Here is a 17,026-nt window from a genome sequence, read left to right as displayed (position 1 = left end):
GACGGACTACAAAAGGGCACAAAGGATCTTTCTGGGGTGACAAATGTTCTAAAACTGGATTGTGGTGATGGTAGCCCAACTCTATAAATTCAATGAACTATGTGCACTTAAATGGGTGAATTTTATGGTATGTAAATTATATTGCAATAAAGTTCAGTTTTTTTTTTTTTAAAGACGGTTATAAAGAGTTCACAGTAAGGAAGCAAAAATCATTCTAGACCAGCATGATCCAATAGAAATATAACGCCAGCCATATATATTTTAAATACTCTAGTAGCCACATTAAAAAAGTAGAAACAGGTGAAACTAACTTCATTGTATTTTAATATATCTACAATATTACCATTTCAATGTGTAAATGGTATATAAAAGTACTATTACTGAGATATTTTCATACTAAGCCTTGACATCCAACATGTGTTTTATACTTTCAGCACACTTCAGATGAGATTAGCCATGTTTCAAGTGCTCAGCAGCCACATGTGGCTAGTGGCTACCAAACTGGACAGTGCTATTCTAGATCATTTAGACTTAAAAAGAAATGACAATATCCATACACTGATTATTGTTATGTCAAAATTCATGTAGAAAAATAACAGAAACATAATGAAGTATGGAGGAAATAGGGATGACCACTCTAAATTTCCATTTTCTGGAAAGGGAACAGATTTCTTTTATAATGAAAATAATACTTACTCTATATAGCTATAAAAAGAAATGGCTGCCTTCCACCCTAGGGGAAGGGGGGAGGGAGTGGACTAAAGATAGCTCCTTGGGGAGCTTCAGCTGGCCCAACTACAGCCTGCCAGCATGAGAATATGAAAATCAAATGCCTTGGATTGAAGGGATACTGCCAAGTCCAGAGAGCCTGGAGCTGGTGGGAACCACCTACAGGAGGGGCAAGGCCGGGGGTGTGGGTGGGGGGTGAAGCAGCAGCTGGCCAGAAAAGCTGGTGAGCCATGAGCAGGACAAATGCTGTGGAGGTGGAAGCAAAGAGCACATGTTTAAAAATCTGTATTAAAGTTTTCTTAAAAAGAGGAAGAATTAAATAGCTATATATCTTAGCTGCCTAAATCCTTAAGGATCCTCTTCCACTCTTGTAATTTTTCTTGACACTGTAGGCAAGGACTAAGGCTGTGCTGTGGGTCGGAAGAAAGGAATGTGAGGAAAACTCAGACCCGACACCTACTTATGTAAAGAGCAGAAGTGGAAGGGCCCTTGATCACCTCTACGTCTCAAGTCCAGTAGTTCTTAAACGGAGTGAGGCAGTGAGGGAAAAGGATACCCTAGCCCCCACTGCCTCCAGTAAAGGAAGGTTGCCTGAACTGCTGTGGGATACACTTCCTCTAATTCCCTAGATCCCTCAATGATTAGTTAAGTATCACTAAAGTATACAATAAAAAATACTGTAGGGTATGTAGTATATCAAAACAAGTTGAAGGCAAGAAGAAATGTGGGTGAGAACTACTGACCTAGTCCAAAGCTCTACTGTACAGATGATTGGGGATCTCAAGGAGACATTAATTCAGTATGTAGTGACTGCCTGCCATATCGTGTCCATTAGACTAAATGACAGGGCAGCCAAGGTGGTAGTGGCGGGGGGACGTGGGGAGGGGAGTTGAAGGAAGTGGGGAGGAGGAGCAGCACATAATAAGACTCAAAACACAGGTGGAGGATGTACTAACTACTGTTCCTAAAGAACTGATCAGGCTGTCTTAAGATCCACACCAGAAAACTGGCTGATCAGCTAATGCCAGAAATTCCCTTATAGGCAAACCAGACCGTATAGCAAAATAACATTTTATGGCGTGGGAGAGGAGTCCACAGAGGAGGAGAATAGGTTCAGTCTAGGACTCTGGGTTCAACTTTATTTATTTATTTTTATTTATTTAAAGATTTTATTTATTTGACAGAGGGAGACACAGTGAGAGAGGGAATACAAGCATGGGGAGAGGGAGAAGCAGGCTTCCCGCTGAGCTAGGAACCTGACGTGGGGCTTGATCCCAGGGTCCTGGGATTATGACCTGAGCCAAAGGCAGATGCTTAACGACTGCACCACCCAGGCACCACTCAACTTTTAAAATTTTAAATGTTGATGGATATTAGCACTTTTTAAAAAGAGATTATGTACCTCCTCCAACTTGAAATATGACATAAAACTATGTAAGTGTACAACATGTTGACTTGATACACTTACATTTTGCAGAAGAATTACTACCATAGAACTTACCACCTGTTACAGAAGTAAAAAACCTACCCATTGCTCCCAGAAGGGCTACTATATAGAACAAGTCAGACTGGGCTAATTACCCATTATTCATTCTCACCCTCTTTCACAACAGTATGAATTTGTAACTGGTACATTACCATCCAAGCTAAGAATCACATTTTCCAGTCTTCTCTGCAGCTGGATGTGGCCTTGTGACTAACAGGAGATGAATGGAAACGACGTAGGTCTTTAAAAATAAGGAGACTTGTCTTGCCCTGTCCTTCTCCCATTTCCCTCTTCCACTGGGTAGAATACAGACATGAAAAGAAGCCATCCTGAGGTGTCACCCTCAAATGCATGGCCTAGTGGGCTCACCATCACATTGCGTATCTAACCACTATTAGAGTCTCTATTACAGTTGTCAAAATAAAATGGAACAGGAATGAGAAAGAGGCAGGAGTAGATTCCACATGATGACCACCATGACCATGACCACCACAACCACCGGCACAAAGGACATGCTACATCATTCCTACCCTTTGTCCCTATTTCCTGAGCACTCACCGGCACACCATGGGACATGAGGGTGTTGGGATTCATGAGGGTGACAAGTTGGTGCAGGAGGTCAGGCTGGCTATCAAAGAGCTCAGGTGTCAGCTTCTTCATCACTTCTTCCAAATGTTCTGCCGCAAGGGAGGGTACCCCATACCAGGTCTTCGGCTCACCCCTGGCCACGTGGAAAGGGGACAAACAGAGTGGTCACACATGTGGTCCTGAGGGAGCCTACCCTGCCTCCCTGGCTTCCCAGGGCCCCGCTCACCAATGGAGGTAGTTAATGGAGTAACTCCAGTGATCCTCAATATGCCAGCAAAAGGCTGAGAACACCATGCCCACATACAGCCAGGGCACCTTCATGCCAGAAATATCCGCATTGATATGGCACAGTACAGACTGCTCCAACACTGGCATCACATTCAGGTTCCAACCACTGGTGGCATACTCCTGTCAGGTTAGGTATTTGTGGAAAGGGGATGAAGGTTATGTTAAGAAGCTGAGATCTTTAGCCCAGGGAACCTTAATTTTGAGGTCCCAGACCTTTCACACATCTGAGAAATATTACAGATGTTCTCCACCTCCTACCCACCCCCACCCACCAAATGCATACACACAAAATTCCAATTCCCTTCAATTTTAGGGAGTTTTACAGATATACTCAACTCACCAAAATACCTGCAAGCTATAATCCCTGCTCTGGACCAAAATGCCCCCTTCTCTGGAGGTAGGCCTGGACCCTCATTTTTTCCTGCACATACAATACTAGTCTACTTCTTATGAATAAACCAGGCTCTCTGGCAAGTATTTCATACACCTTCTCATTTAACTCTTAACAACAAATTTGTAAGATAGATACTAACCCCACCCTACAAAGAAATAGCCAATCTCGTGGCTAGAGATGCCATGCCAGATACCAGACCGTGTTTTTTTACATATACCATCTTATCCAAATCTCAGAGCAGCCGTGGGAAGAGGGCATAATTACCCCAACCCAATAGGGATACTAAATGACCTGCCAAAGTGCACACAGCTGACATATAACCACGAATCATCCACTCACCTCCTCCTCGGGGGTTAGGTGCCGCTTACTGTCACTGACAGGGAAACCACTGCCAAATTCTTTAGAATGGATGTCAGCCCCATATTCAACAGTCACATCTTCCTCAATGCTGTTCACCAGCCGCCAGAACTCCTTCTCCACGAGTTCTGTAGGCACCATCTGAGGAACAGGGGTAGCAGATGGCCGTGGCCCATCACATCCTGGCTCAGTGACCCAGAAGAGCTAAGCCCATCAGGCACCAACACCTACGACCCTAGCCCTGATGCTACCCCAGCCCTCCATCACCTACGTGCACGGGCATGTTGAAGTAATCAGCTTTAAAGGAGTCAGCCATCTCGCCAAAGCTCTGCAGAGTATATTCCCGGGTAGCCTGCTCAAAGCCAAAGGCTTCAGGGGGCCGCTTACACTCCTGAAACCCAAAGGAGAACATATCACCAAGACAGAGGGCACAGAGGTGGAGAACCCTTAAAAACAAAGCTGGAATATGGGGAAGCAGGGAGGAAGAACAGCCCAAGGTCTGCACTCAAGGCCCTGGAAGCAGGCCTCACTATAGCTCCACCTTTTTCTCCCAGCGCTTCAGCTTAATTAGTCTTTTCATTCCCCACATGCACTGCTGCCATTCTTTTGCTCTTCTCTTCCTTTAGGACTTTACTATCAAAACCGTGACCTCTGACTTAAATATGCGATGCTATGCTCTTCTGCCACTGTTGTTTCCTCTTGAGCTAAAACAGGGAGTTTAAACTGCCTAACGAATGTTTTCTTATGCCCCGAAAAGTTTAAAATGCCTAAGGAAGTTTTCTTATGCCCAGACTGCAACTACAAGCCTGAGGAAATGGCACTGAATATTCTAATAGCTCAGAGGATGGTAGTCAAAGGCATCAGCTTCTACACTGTTAAATCCTATACTATTCCTGTTCTTTAGATGGTCTCGGAAGGCAGAATGTGAGACTACACTGAGGTTCATGGTTTTAGAGGAGAGCTTTATGTATCCCAGAGTTAGACAGACTCACTCATGTCTGAATAAAATCAATGTCGATCTGGTTCACTGGCCCTCAACCACTTACAGAGAGCCAAGTACAGCTGACAGCCTTCACTGTCTATCATACTGTTAGTGTCCACACTCCTCCCTGAAGGGATTTCCACCACTTCCAAGGCCATTATGCACCACCATGATCTCTTTCCTCAGCCGTGTGTGTGTGTGTGTCTGTGTGTGTCTGTGTGTGCATGCATGTGCACGTAGATGGTCTCTAGGACCACAGATGAGTCCCTAACATAAGACAAGAGACCATCAACATCTGTTCTCCAGAGAAATGCAAATGAGCACCAGAATTTGGATGAAGGAGGGAAGGAAACTCATGAAACGGACCTGGCAGACTTACAGAGCCTCTTAACCCTCGCTGTTGTTGCAACTTCAGATGCTCTCCCGACTGCCCCTCTTGCCCTAAGTACATCCTCCCAAAATACCCCTGCTCCAGCATGCCCCATCCCCAAGGTTACAAGGCCTGCACCACTGCAAACTTAATCAAATAATCAAAACAAAAGGAAAACAAAGTATTATACTCGTATGATAGTCCCCCCAAGAAAAACAAATCACTACCCATTAATAAATGCAAGATAGACAAAAATAATTATAAAATAGCAAATGAAAATACACAGTAAAAGCCTAAACTGGTTAAAGATAGTTATATATATGCAACAACAAAAAGATGAGAAGAAAATACACCAGACTATTAACAACAGTTGTCTCTAGGTGATGAAATGATAGGTGATTTGTCTATTTTCCAAGCTTTCTAAATAAAACAAAGAATAAAAAACTTGGAAATCAAAAGAACGATTTTTCTCCCTATTCCAATCCTCCAAATCTCATTCCTGACACCTTCCCTGATTACTACCCTTAATCATTTTCCTCTCCTCTGAACTTCTATGCCTCAGAATTTCTAACACATAATTTAGCATCTGACTACACGTCGGCATACAATCTGTTCAATAATGACTCACCTCCCCAGGTAATCTGGGGTCTCCCAGGGGATATAAATAAAGGCTATGTCTCCTATTCTTTCTCCCTAAACTCTGCCTAGCCTAGCCCCACTCCAGGGACCCAAAACATAAACCAGGGCTGAGCTGGGAAGTTGCTGTCAGTAAGGCCTCATGGAGGCAGGCAAGAATACCCTCTGAGGCAGCCATGAACTAGGGCTGGGAAGGACTTACCGCCATGACACACTTCGGGCACCGCCAGACACCCTTGGGAATCTCAGGCAGAGGAGGCAGCAGGCAGAAGATGTGGTAGTTATCATCACAGCCATCACACAGCAGAAGCTTGTCATCTTCATCCCCTCGGGAACACATCCGGCACACATATGACTCGATCTGCCAGGAAAAGGAGGCAACAGTTCATCAACTGAAGCTCTGTCCAGCCTTCAAACTGTCCTCCAAGCAGCACCCTAGTCCACAGAGCTTTCTGTCAGAAACCCATCGGAAAAAAAAAAAAAAAAGAAACCCATCGAGCTTGCTGGCTAGATCATTCACAGCCCCATTATGGGTGAGTCGTGCTTGTTCGGGAGCTTAACTGTATGCACATACCATCTCCCCAAATAAACTGGTAGAGCTGTGAGAGCAGTCTTTATCAGGCAGTCATGAAATCTCCCATTTTTATTCATTCAATAAACACTGAGCACTTACGTGTTCAACGCTATGCTAGACTCTGAAGTACAGCAATGAATAAGACTCATCGGCCTTCAAAAGGCACAAAGTACTCCAGAGATACATATTCATAAAAATTAAAAGGTAACATGGAAACTGCCAATACCAGCTCGCAGAGGGTACTAGGGGAGCCTAGAGAAAAGAGCACTCAAATCAGATGGAGATAAGGAGGGACAGCCTTGAGGAAGAACTTCACTGAAAACTTGACACTTGACATCTGAAACTGACTGGAATCTGCAGGCCAACTGAGTTTGGCAATGGGGCAGAGCACTGGGAAAAGTCTTCCAGGTGGAAGAAACAGCAGGTGCAAAGGGATGGGGGAAAGAAAGAGCATGGCGCATCTCAGGGGAAAAAATGAACATACCTACAAGTAGTTCAGTGTGGCTATAGCAGAGGAGTGAGGTGGGCAGTGCTGGGGAATGAGGCTAGAGGTCAGCAGGGACTGGATCATGCATGGTAATGAGGAGCTTAGCCTTTATCCTGAAGCAATGGAGGGAGCCTCCTTCTCTGGACCCTTCCAGCACTTCCTGTTGACAGCACTTGATCACCCTTTCTTGTCCTTTGTTCCATTTTCCTTGTGAGTTGGCCTTGTTTCCCCAATTAAGTGAGCTACCTGAGGGCAGGGCCCAGCAGGCCCACTTTTCTGCTTAATGCAACCTGGTCCAGAGCCATGCTGGGGAAATGCTCGCTGAAGGGATGAGAAGCAGAGCATTAAGAAGTCAGGGCTGGGTCCTTACAAACTGGGCATTGCTGTGGTTCCTCCGCAGTCTCATGGTCATCTTGGTGCAGGGCTCTGGGCTGTGACTCAGCTCCTCCTTGCTCTCCAGGAAGGTCTTAGGTGAGGTTGACTCCACCTTCACATCCCCGCCTGACTCCTCCTTCACCACTACGGTGGGGGGACACTCAGGCCCTTCCTTATCTGGGAGAGGGAAGAGGGGCTCTAAAGCACAGGTCTAGAACAGTCAGGGCCCCACCTCCTCTCCCCAGGTGAGGCCATCCTTCACACTGCCCCAGCCTGTCAGGCCTTACCTTTCTTCCGCAGGGTCTTATCCTTGGCCATGAGGCCCAGGCCCATCATCTTGGGGCCTGCCCCATAGATCTGCAGCTTCTTCAGCTCTGGATTCTTTTCAATGTCTTCCTCCGTGGGTTCCGGCTGGGAGGGAAAAAGGAAATGAATCAAATCTGCTATCTGATGCAAACTGCCCCATCTTAAAAGAACAATAGCTTAGGGCGCCTGGGTGGCTCAGTGGGTTAAGCCGCTGCCTTCAGCTCAGGTCATGATCTCAGGGTCCTGGGATCGAGTCCCGCATCGGGCTCTCTGCTCAGCAGGGAGCCTGCTTCCCTCTCTCTCTCTCTGCCTGCCTCTCCATCTGCTTGTGATTTCTCTCTGTCAAATAAATAAATAAAATCTTTAAAAAAAAAAAAAAGAACAATAGCTTGGACTATATACCACTTGGGCTCATGCCAGGAGGCAGAGGCAGGCCTGGGCAAGAATTCAGAGCTCCTTTTGGAGATTAGGGTTAAGTGAGCTCCCCCATTAGCCCTCTTGGAAAGAAATTAAGGTGGAATTTCAGTTTTCCCAACTGTAACATAAGAATATTAACTCCTACCTTACAAAGTTTACAGAGCATTTTGGGAATAACATATAGAAAGAAATCTAATAGTGTGTGGCACTACCAATAAATGGCAGTGACTAATACGATCTACTAAATGACATGCTTTGGTGAGCCCAGGGACAATGTCTATCTTGTTCTCTGTTGCATCCCCAGTGCCTAGAACAATGCCTCGCACATAAGCTTCTACCTGAAGTTAAGATGTAGGTATAGGGAGAAAGAGGTCTACCCCAGAAGCAGAGTGAGTCCAGAAAGAACAAGATAGGCAAAAAAGGGCAGACACACAAAAGATACTATATGAGCAGATCAAGATCCAACTCAGAAGTTCAGCTGAGAGTGAAGGAAAGAGCAAGAGTGAAGCAAGAGGGGGCACACTACTGCTCAGAACTCAGAGAACAGAGTGAAGGGAGAGTGAGACAGGGAAAAGAACTTTGGTCAGAACTTCGTGGACTCCCACCCTCAAAGCTCTGAGTTAGAAGTACTCACATCAGGCTGCAGCCTCTTGGCCCGTCGGCCATAGCTATTGAACTTGGAAGGCTGCACGGACTGTCGAAGGGGAATACTGTGGGGTTTGTATTCCTTGTCCTTTTCCTCATTATCAAATGGACGCGTGTTGCACTGCTGGAGACAAGTGAGGAGTAAGGCTCAGGATATGGGGCCACAGCCCCCAACAATGCCATCCCTTTATCCTTAACCAATGGCAAAAAAAGCTGTGGCTGCACTCACCTGACCCACAAGAGGCCCTGTTCCACTGGTCATTACCAGGGATACCAGCACACACTTTGAGAATTCTTCTTGCCTTTGCTTATGTCATTCCACCTTCAAACCACCTCCTCCCAAGCATCTCCATAACTAAATCAGATGCCATCTCTTTCCAGACCTCTCTAGCCCAGAATGTCTCTCCCTCCTTGGAATTCCTTTATCAGTTACGACCTTGTCATACTGGATAGTAGGCTGGCCCTGCAGGTAACTCCAGGACCTCTGACCCTGGGCAGCATGGAAAAAGAATAAGCACTACCAGGATAGAAAAGGATAGAGTCTAGCTCCCAGGTCTCCAGCCCACTGAACCAGTTCCATTAAGAGCAAGTATGAGAAATCTGCATCTGGTCTGGGGGAAAGCCTTCTTCCACCCCAGCCTGGCATCCTTACCACCAGGTTGGCTCCAGACTGGTACATCTCATAGGGGTAAACGATGCGTTCATAGTGGGAGCGTAGCAGGGAGCCAATGTTTTTGCCTGGTGGGTAGTTGAGGCGCTGGGCTACCCGGGCCCACCGACGGTCTTTGCAGATGGCTTCATAGCCACCTTCCTCCACCACGATCTGCAGGGACGAGGAAGGGATGTGGATGTGCTGTGTGTATGTACATAAGGGTGAAGGCCTGAGGAAAGGGTGATAAGGACAATTCCAGCCCCTCACCTCACTGGAGGCTATCCCCTCCTCCTACCACCACCACTGCAATAAGAGATGCCAAGGTTCAAACTGCATAAGAGATGCCAAGAAGTTCCGATGACACCTCATGTGTTATGAGGCTGCGTGTGCCCCTTCCACTGCAGTGTAGAGCTCTAATATCCAAACCAAGGGAGCCCCCAGAGTACAAAACACATTAAGGGGTGGGGAGGGGCTTGAGAAAAGCCTTTTCTTACTTTGCTGAGGCTGTAGAGATCTAAGATCCGTCGTTCTACATTGGGAATCTTTAAGGAGGAGCCCTGGATTTCCCAGAATTTGGCAATCTGGTCCAAGTAGTTCAGCTTCACTCTTGTCTGGGCCTGGAAAAGAAATGGCTCAAAGATGCTGGCCTCCCCCTCCACCTAACCCTTGTCTTCTGGCCTATTCTTAGGAGAAGAGAAAGGGTACAGAGCAGCCCACCATCCAGGGCCTCTCCCAGTGAAACGGGTCCCAAACTCTAGACAGTGCTCAGCCTGCCTACCTCTCATCTCTGCCACCTTCTAGTCAACAGTATAAGCCCAAGGTCCCAACACGGAGTAGGTTGGGACCTTACATGCACACCCTCTCAAACTCTCTGGCAGGGCTGTATGAGTATCATCATCTCTTTTATAGAGAGCCTCTGCTTTCTTAAGTCACAGAGCAGATACCAAGAGATCTGAATGTCAAATAACTTAAGTTTTGGCTATTTCCTACTACTGAATTGCTGTACAGCCTCTGGACCTCCATCTTCTGATTATAAAAGGGAAATGAAATAACTGCTTACTCCAGAAGGGTGAACTTACAAGAGAGACAGTGAAGGTCCTCTGGAACCTCCAAAACTGCATCTAAGCTCTAGGCATGTTTCAGAGATTGAAGGTCCAAAAAAGCACATTTACCTCTTCTTACGCACCACGAAACTTGTCCCATGGTAGCTGAAGGCTGAGTACCTACTAAAGAACTAAGAGATAAGTGTACCAGAGCAGCACTAGCACCTGACCAACCCAGGACCCAATGTGGGCTGAGGATCCTGGGAACAAGGCATGTATCATGCTTCCCTGAAACTTCACTGACCCAAGAAAGGCTCCCCAAGGTCCCAAGTCTAGAATCACCTTGCACGGGTCAGATGGCCTGATTCTAGGAAGAACTAGAGGAAGTCATTACCGTTCACTACCTTGCTCAGATCCTATGAGAGGAACAGAAACAATTTTAGATCATAGATTGGGAAAACTAAGGTCTGTATGTAGGAAAAACAACCTATGGCTATTTAGCTGTCAGAACCTGGAAGAGGCCAAGAACTCTACTCCCTCTACTTTAACCCCTTAGCTTTCTAATCTCGGCCTCATCCCTGCTCTTCCCCATCATTAGCCAGCACAGTATCTCTAGAAAACCTGTTCTTGTCCCATGGTAGGTGACATATTGCACTGGCTGTAACCCCACAGATCTGGTCAGATCCATTTCTTCAAGAAACTTATACCCTCTTCATGAGAAGATTTTTGCTCTGACCAGGGCAGCACATAGACTGACTCTAAAACAGTGGTTCTCAATGAGGGGAACAATTGTGTCCACCCCACCCCACCCCCACCGGGGCATTTAGCAATGCCTGGAGACATTTTTGGTTGCCATTACTGGGAAAAGGTACTGCAGGCATCAAATAGGTGGAAGGAAGCCAGGGATACTGATACACATCCTAAAATGCACAGGACAGCCCCTCCATGACAAAAAAGTATCTGGGCCAAAATGTCAATAGTATCAAGGCTGAGGAATAGTGGTCTAGAAACAAGTAAGCCTCTAGGTCATGGGTTTCCAGTTTGGCCTAATATGACCCCTCCCCAGGACATCTGGTAGGGTTCGTGGATATGTAACAATGAGGCAGAAAGGTGGAAGCAAACTTCTAAACTACATCTTCTGTGGGAAACTCCAGGATCTTCCCTGGAATTGGCTTCAAAAGACCCACTCTTATGACTCTAGGGCATTCTCAGGCCTTTAGTGGAGAACCTCATTTATCCATGCGAAGGGCCAGGACTTCCTGTACAGAACAAAAGGGAGAGGGAAAAGCCTACCTGCCTGACCCCGGTTCAAATTTATAACCATTTTAGCCTCCATACAGACCAGTTCTTGTGTTGTTCCTGCCCATCCACCTCACATCCCACCTTATCAAGCCGCATAGAAGGAAGGTAGGAAGCACAGGGCTGTGGATGAAATGGATCATGAGGCCACATTCAGCTGGCCAAGAAAGGCCTAGCCAACCTGTTTCCCTTTGTTGACTCAGGTACAGTAGGTTAGCTGGCAGGAGAGCTTCAGAAGTAACAAACCTTTAGGGAAACGGACATGCCCAGTCTTTGAGCTATCGAACTGGATATGCTAAATGCTCCTGCTCTTGGGTTATATTCAGAGCTCTAAAGCTTCCTCTATGACCTCCATGCAACTTCACAGAAGAGAGAATAAAGATCAGTTGGGTAAAGTACCTTAGCCCAAGAAGGAATGGGGAAGTGGGATCAGAGCTCAGGTATCCATTCACCCAACCCTGCCACCAGCTGCTAGTCTTCTCACCTCTAGTTCATTCAGCCTCTGGATTCGGGGAGTAAACCTGAAGTTGTCCACTTCTACAGCAAATGGTGGCTGCCAGTCCTGGGAGGTTACAGAGGGGAGAGGGAGTTAGGTTATTCCAGCACAGTGTAAGACCCGAGGGCACCACAAGCAGCTCAGCATCCCATCAGACCATCAGACCCCTGGTCACCTCAGACCCTTTAACCTGGCAAACACCCAACACACTACCCACTCCCCAGAACTCACAACAAGGCACTACCCGCCCCTCAAGTCCACACTCAATGCCACAAGCACGTGTCCTGGGAAATTTCTCCCAAGTCCCTCCCAACAGTACAGTGCCAAGATTTCAAGAAAGAGAGGTAAGGGGCCCAAAACAGTTGGCCCCAAACTCTCCCTACATCCACATTAATTCCTTGTCCCCCAGGCATGTGCTATAGGACACAGGCTGGAGGTACTGTTAAGCACAAAGGATCTGGAGTCATAAGACTTTGGTTTGGGGCGCCTGGGTGGTTCAGTGGGTTAAAGCCTCTGCCTTCGGCTCGGGTCATGATCTCAGGGTCCTGGGATGGAGCCCCGCGTCGGGCTCTCTGCTCAGCAGGGAGCCTGCCTCCCCCTCTCTCTCTGCCTGCCTCTCTGCCTACTTGTGATTTCTGTCTGTCAAATAAATAAATAAAACCTTTAAAAAAAAAGAAAGAAGAAGACGACAACTTTGGTTCATGTTCCAGCTCTGCTACTTATGAGCTAGGGGATTTTTACCCTTCTAAGCTTTTTCTCTCATCTGTAAGGTGGGAATATGAACACCTGTTGTAGCTTCCTCATAAGACTGAGATGAAAAATTAAACTCGTTTTCAAATGGAAATGCTATCCAAAGGAGTTGTCCTTAAGACTTGGTATCTTAAGCTGACCCCGCACACACTGGGTGGCTCTGATTTCAGCAAGATTTAAAGGCTTGAGCCTTTAATGTCTGTTCTCTCAGTTTAAAGGGCCTGAGATAAACACTGCAGGGAAAAGCAAGAATCTGCATCACTCACCCAGTCTGGAAGGCTTCCTGTGGTTCCTCTCTCAAACACCTGCCCAGTACAGGAAGAGGTGGGGGTGGGTGGGGGTAGGGTTAGTGATGGAACAGCCAACTGTAGTGGCAAAGAATGGGAGAATGTGGGGAGGAGGAAGGAAGTCAGGGAAAAATAATGGAAGTGGGGGGGTGACTCTGCTCTGCCAGGTTGGCACTTGTGTCCTACCCAAAGGGTGGCTGTGGGGAGCCCCTCACTGATGCCCTTTCCCCCAGAACCTCCTATGCAGTCCCCTCCTCCTCAGAGCCCCGGCTCCTGCTGGAGTGGTAAAAAGAACCTAGAGTAACCCAGACCAATGCCCTCATTTTACGAATGGGGAAAGTGAGGCCCAAAGAAATGTGATTTCTCTAAAATCACATGCTGATTTAGTGGCACAGCCAAGAACCCATGTCTTCTGACCTCCAGTCCAAAGCTCTTTGCACAACACCAGTATTCATACACATACACATGCATACATATGGAAGCGGGCAGTAATAAAAGAAAAGAAAAAGCTGTTGGCCTCTTCTGCACATACACTTTTAGAAAAGGGCCAGAGGATTCATATTTGCATGCACACATACTCCCCGCTAACCCCCAGCTGAAGCAGGTTTGCAGCAAACACCTGAGGCTCAGTGAAGCACAGGTAAATTTAAAAAAGGAGAGAGAGAGAGAGAGAGAAGACTAAAATGGTATGGCTCAAGCTCAGACAAGCTCCCTGTGCCCTTTTGCCACCCATGAGTAGCGCACACCCCTTAGTGCAGGTGGAAAGGTACTCAAACCCAAAATTCCAGGCACCCTTCTTTCCTGCTGAATCAAATTCTAGATAAGTATACCATCAAGCAATGTGACAAGAAACAATAAAACCTAGAGCAGGAGCTGTGGGTGCAACAGATAGCTGGGGAAGGTCCAGCACACCTCCCCAGGACCTGCGAGCTCTCTCATCCTGCCTTCGGTCTCATACACCTGTGTGCCAAATACACCAGTATTATCAGGATGGTGATTTTAAAAAGTTGGCTACCTGATGCCTGAAGCAAGGCCCTTCCAAGATCCCCTGGGTCTCCTCCGGGGTACCAACACTCTCCTCCCACCCATTTTCTCCAAGACTAGCAGTAAACCGTGTAGCAACTCAAAACCCAAATCGACCTTCCTCAGGCAAACCTCCAATTTCCAAGCACCCACCCATACACACACTTTCCCATTCTGGGCCCAAGGATCATTTGGGCAAGTGCTTCAAATTCCAGCTAGAAGGCCTGGCTGCCTAAAGGTGGCGTAGGAGCAGCCCTACAGGAGGAAAAAAAAACAACAAAACCAGAGACCAGCTCTCCTGTATTGGAGGGAAGCACACTATTGAGGTAGAGACAAGAAGCACAACAAAAGATGGCCCCCTGCAGGTCTCTCTCTCTCTAACACTAACACACACACACAAACACACACACACTCATGTGCTTGGGACATGTCACTGTTCCCCTTCCTGGTCCCCCAAGGAAGGGTAACAACACCTACACAAAGCCTGCCCTTTAAGTCCAAGACAGAAACATGGAAATACAGGCCTCAGCCACCCCCTATGTCAGATACACTTCTGTTCCAGAGGCCTCCTAGACCACTCCAGGGAGTACCTCCTTGAGGCTGCCCAGGACTCCAGCCTCTCCTTTCTGCTAGCCTTCTTGACTTCTCACTACCTAATTTCACTCCTTCATTATGAACGTTACCTCAGAGATCTGTGGCCAGGCTCCAACTAGGAAAAAATGAGCTTACCCAACACCTCTGAGGAGATCCATTTGAAACTAGCCTACATCTGTGACTGAACACCGGAAAAACACCAAGCTGGATAAGGAGGCCTGCGGTGCCCTCCTCAGGTGGCAGTAAGGCCTCCCATCCCTTTTCAGACAGGAGACACCCACTCAAAAACACCCTGTTTCAAACTCAATTCCTGCCTTTGGAACCCCAAGTGGTGACTGAACAACGCATATCATCATTTCTCCTCCATGCCAGCAAGGTGGCAGCCTATCCTAGCCCTTGGGGGGACTTCCTGCGGCCTGAAGCCAGGCATAGGAACATACACACACACTTTGTCATTTGTCCTTTGTCATTGACCTCTGGGAATCAAGTGTTCTAAAGGAGACAGACTTCCATAGCTCCATTCTGTTTCTGGGAGTCCAAGAACCCCTATCCTCCAGGACCGGCTACATCCTGGGACAGAACACAGTACAAATCTGAGTAGGACTCATACCCCGCTGACAAGCTGACTGGCTTAAGCCTATCCACAGAAGTCAAGTCTGAGGGGTGATTTGTAGGGAAGGATATTGCCTTCAACTAGGAAAAGAAGGGGACAATTCCCTAAACCTATCTCAGGGGAGCCAGATAGAGCATTCCCTGTGAGCCTGATTTCCTGACTGATCTGCCATGACATTATCATGGATTGTTCTGGCAGGGTGTGAGTAAATATGAGTCAACCCACAGAGAAGCAAACCAATGACCACATCAAACACCTTCGCAGTCACAATAATTACCACTTACCTAGCGCCTACCACACACAGACTCTACCTAGTTTAATCCAATTCTCAAAATAACCATTCATGGGACTCATTTCACAGGCTCAGAAAGATTAAGTTACTGGTCCAAGGTCACACAAGTGGTAAGCTGCACAGTGGAATTTTGAACTCAAGTCTGTCTCCTTTTACAGCTATGATCTTTCCACTACAGCACATGGCCTGCCTTAAGGAAAGTGATGACAAAAAACGGAAAAATGGCTTATTCAGTGCAGCCTTGACCTGGGTGGTCCGGGGTAACTAAGAAATGTGCAGGTACCTCTCTAAACTCAACCAGGCCCACTAGGCATCCCTGTTTTGAACCTTACCAGGGATGAATCTAAAAGGCGGAATGGAAGTGAGAGTGGGTCTTTGACCCACAAGTGCCTAGGGGGCCTCACACCACGCGAGGGCCCCTGGCCCCAGCATCCTTTCTCCGACCCCGCACCACATCCACCGTGGTCCCAGCCACCCCATTTCCCCACACCTCGAGATGCCCTCCGCCCCAGAGCTCTCAGCCAGCTACCCTACTTCTTCATCCCCAGCCTCGCGGGGGCGACCACAAACCCCGGGCCTTACCGCGGGTGGGCGGATCTTGCAAATGCCCGACTTCTCAGCGATGGGTCTGATTTTCGCGATGTAGCCTAGAGGGTCTCGAAACTCTGCCCAGCTAGGCTCGAACACCGGGCACTCCGGCGGCGGCAGGAAGTCGTCTGACCCCGGCTCCATGGTGGGCCCTAGGACTGGAGGGCTCGGACCACCCTTAAGGACTCATGGCGGACGCCACTGTATGAAGCCGAGGCACTGCTCGGGGACTAGGCCCTAAGCGGGGCGGCCGCCGCCCGGCGAGGGCCTTGGGGGGCGTGTAGCTGTCGCGCTCTGGAAGGCTCAGGCTGGCGCTACTGCTACCGCCTCTTCGTCCTGCTCCGTTTCTTCCAAACTCTGCCGCTGCCTCCCAGCTACCGCAGCCTCCACCACCAGTTACCTCCCAGCTGCCGCGGCCTTCATCGCCGCCGCCGCCATCTTGGTTTGTCAGCGTCTCCCCCCCCTCCCCTCACCACAACAAACCGAATCCCTCCGCGGCGTGTCCCTCCGAGCGTCGTATACCTTGCGTGAGGCCAAGCCCTAGGAAACTTTCATCCCGTAGGGAGAGCTGAATCTGCAAGTGTAGGCTCCCTATTTGAAAGCGGGAACTCAAAAGCACCTCCCAGACTGAGAGCAAATAGTCCGCTTCGGCGGCGGAGGAGCAAAATTGTAATTAAACTGCCGGATCCTCTTTCCGGATGGACCGGCGGCGCACGTTTAAAGGCCAGTGGTGCGCATGCGCGTTATGAAGACAG

General features: G+C 47.9%; 1 protein-coding gene across 5 annotated transcripts in view; it reads right to left on the bottom strand.

The window, feature by feature from the left end:
- KDM5C (lysine demethylase 5C) overlaps positions 1–16,742 on the bottom strand; it is a 32,628-nt gene extending 15,886 nt beyond the window's left edge. For 2 of the 5 annotated variants that reach the window (XM_044235719.1, XM_044235715.1), the window contains exons 1-12: positions 16,266–16,741; positions 12,113–12,190; positions 9,781–9,903; positions 9,287–9,457; positions 8,624–8,758; positions 7,554–7,677; positions 7,262–7,443; positions 6,033–6,191; positions 4,114–4,233; positions 3,825–3,983; positions 3,030–3,211; positions 2,774–2,936 (exon numbers count right to left, since the gene is read on the bottom strand). In XM_044235719.1, coding sequence (XP_044091654.1) covers positions 2,774–2,936; positions 3,030–3,211; positions 3,825–3,983; positions 4,114–4,233; positions 6,033–6,191; positions 7,262–7,443; positions 7,554–7,677; positions 8,624–8,758; positions 9,287–9,457; positions 9,781–9,903; positions 12,113–12,190; positions 16,266–16,415 — 1,746 coding nt within the window. In that variant the 5' untranslated portion in view covers positions 16,416–16,741. Of the gene's footprint in view, positions 1–2,773; positions 2,937–3,029; positions 3,212–3,824; positions 3,984–4,113; positions 4,234–6,032; positions 6,192–7,261; positions 7,444–7,553; positions 7,678–8,623; positions 8,759–9,286; positions 9,458–9,780; positions 9,904–12,112; positions 12,191–16,265 lie in introns of all 5 variants that reach the window. The other 3 variants (XM_044235716.1, XM_044235718.1, XM_044235717.1) reach the window with 3 other exon arrangements.
- Positions 16,743–17,026: the final 284 nt, after the last annotated feature.

The sequence above is a fragment of the Neovison vison genome, chromosome X (assembly GCF_020171115.1).
Source record: "Neovison vison isolate M4711 chromosome X, ASM_NN_V1, whole genome shotgun sequence".
NCBI lineage: Eukaryota > Metazoa > Chordata > Mammalia > Carnivora > Mustelidae > Neogale > Neogale vison.
Note: the sequence above shows the minus strand (reverse complement) of the source record. Positions and strands in the feature narration are given on the sequence as shown.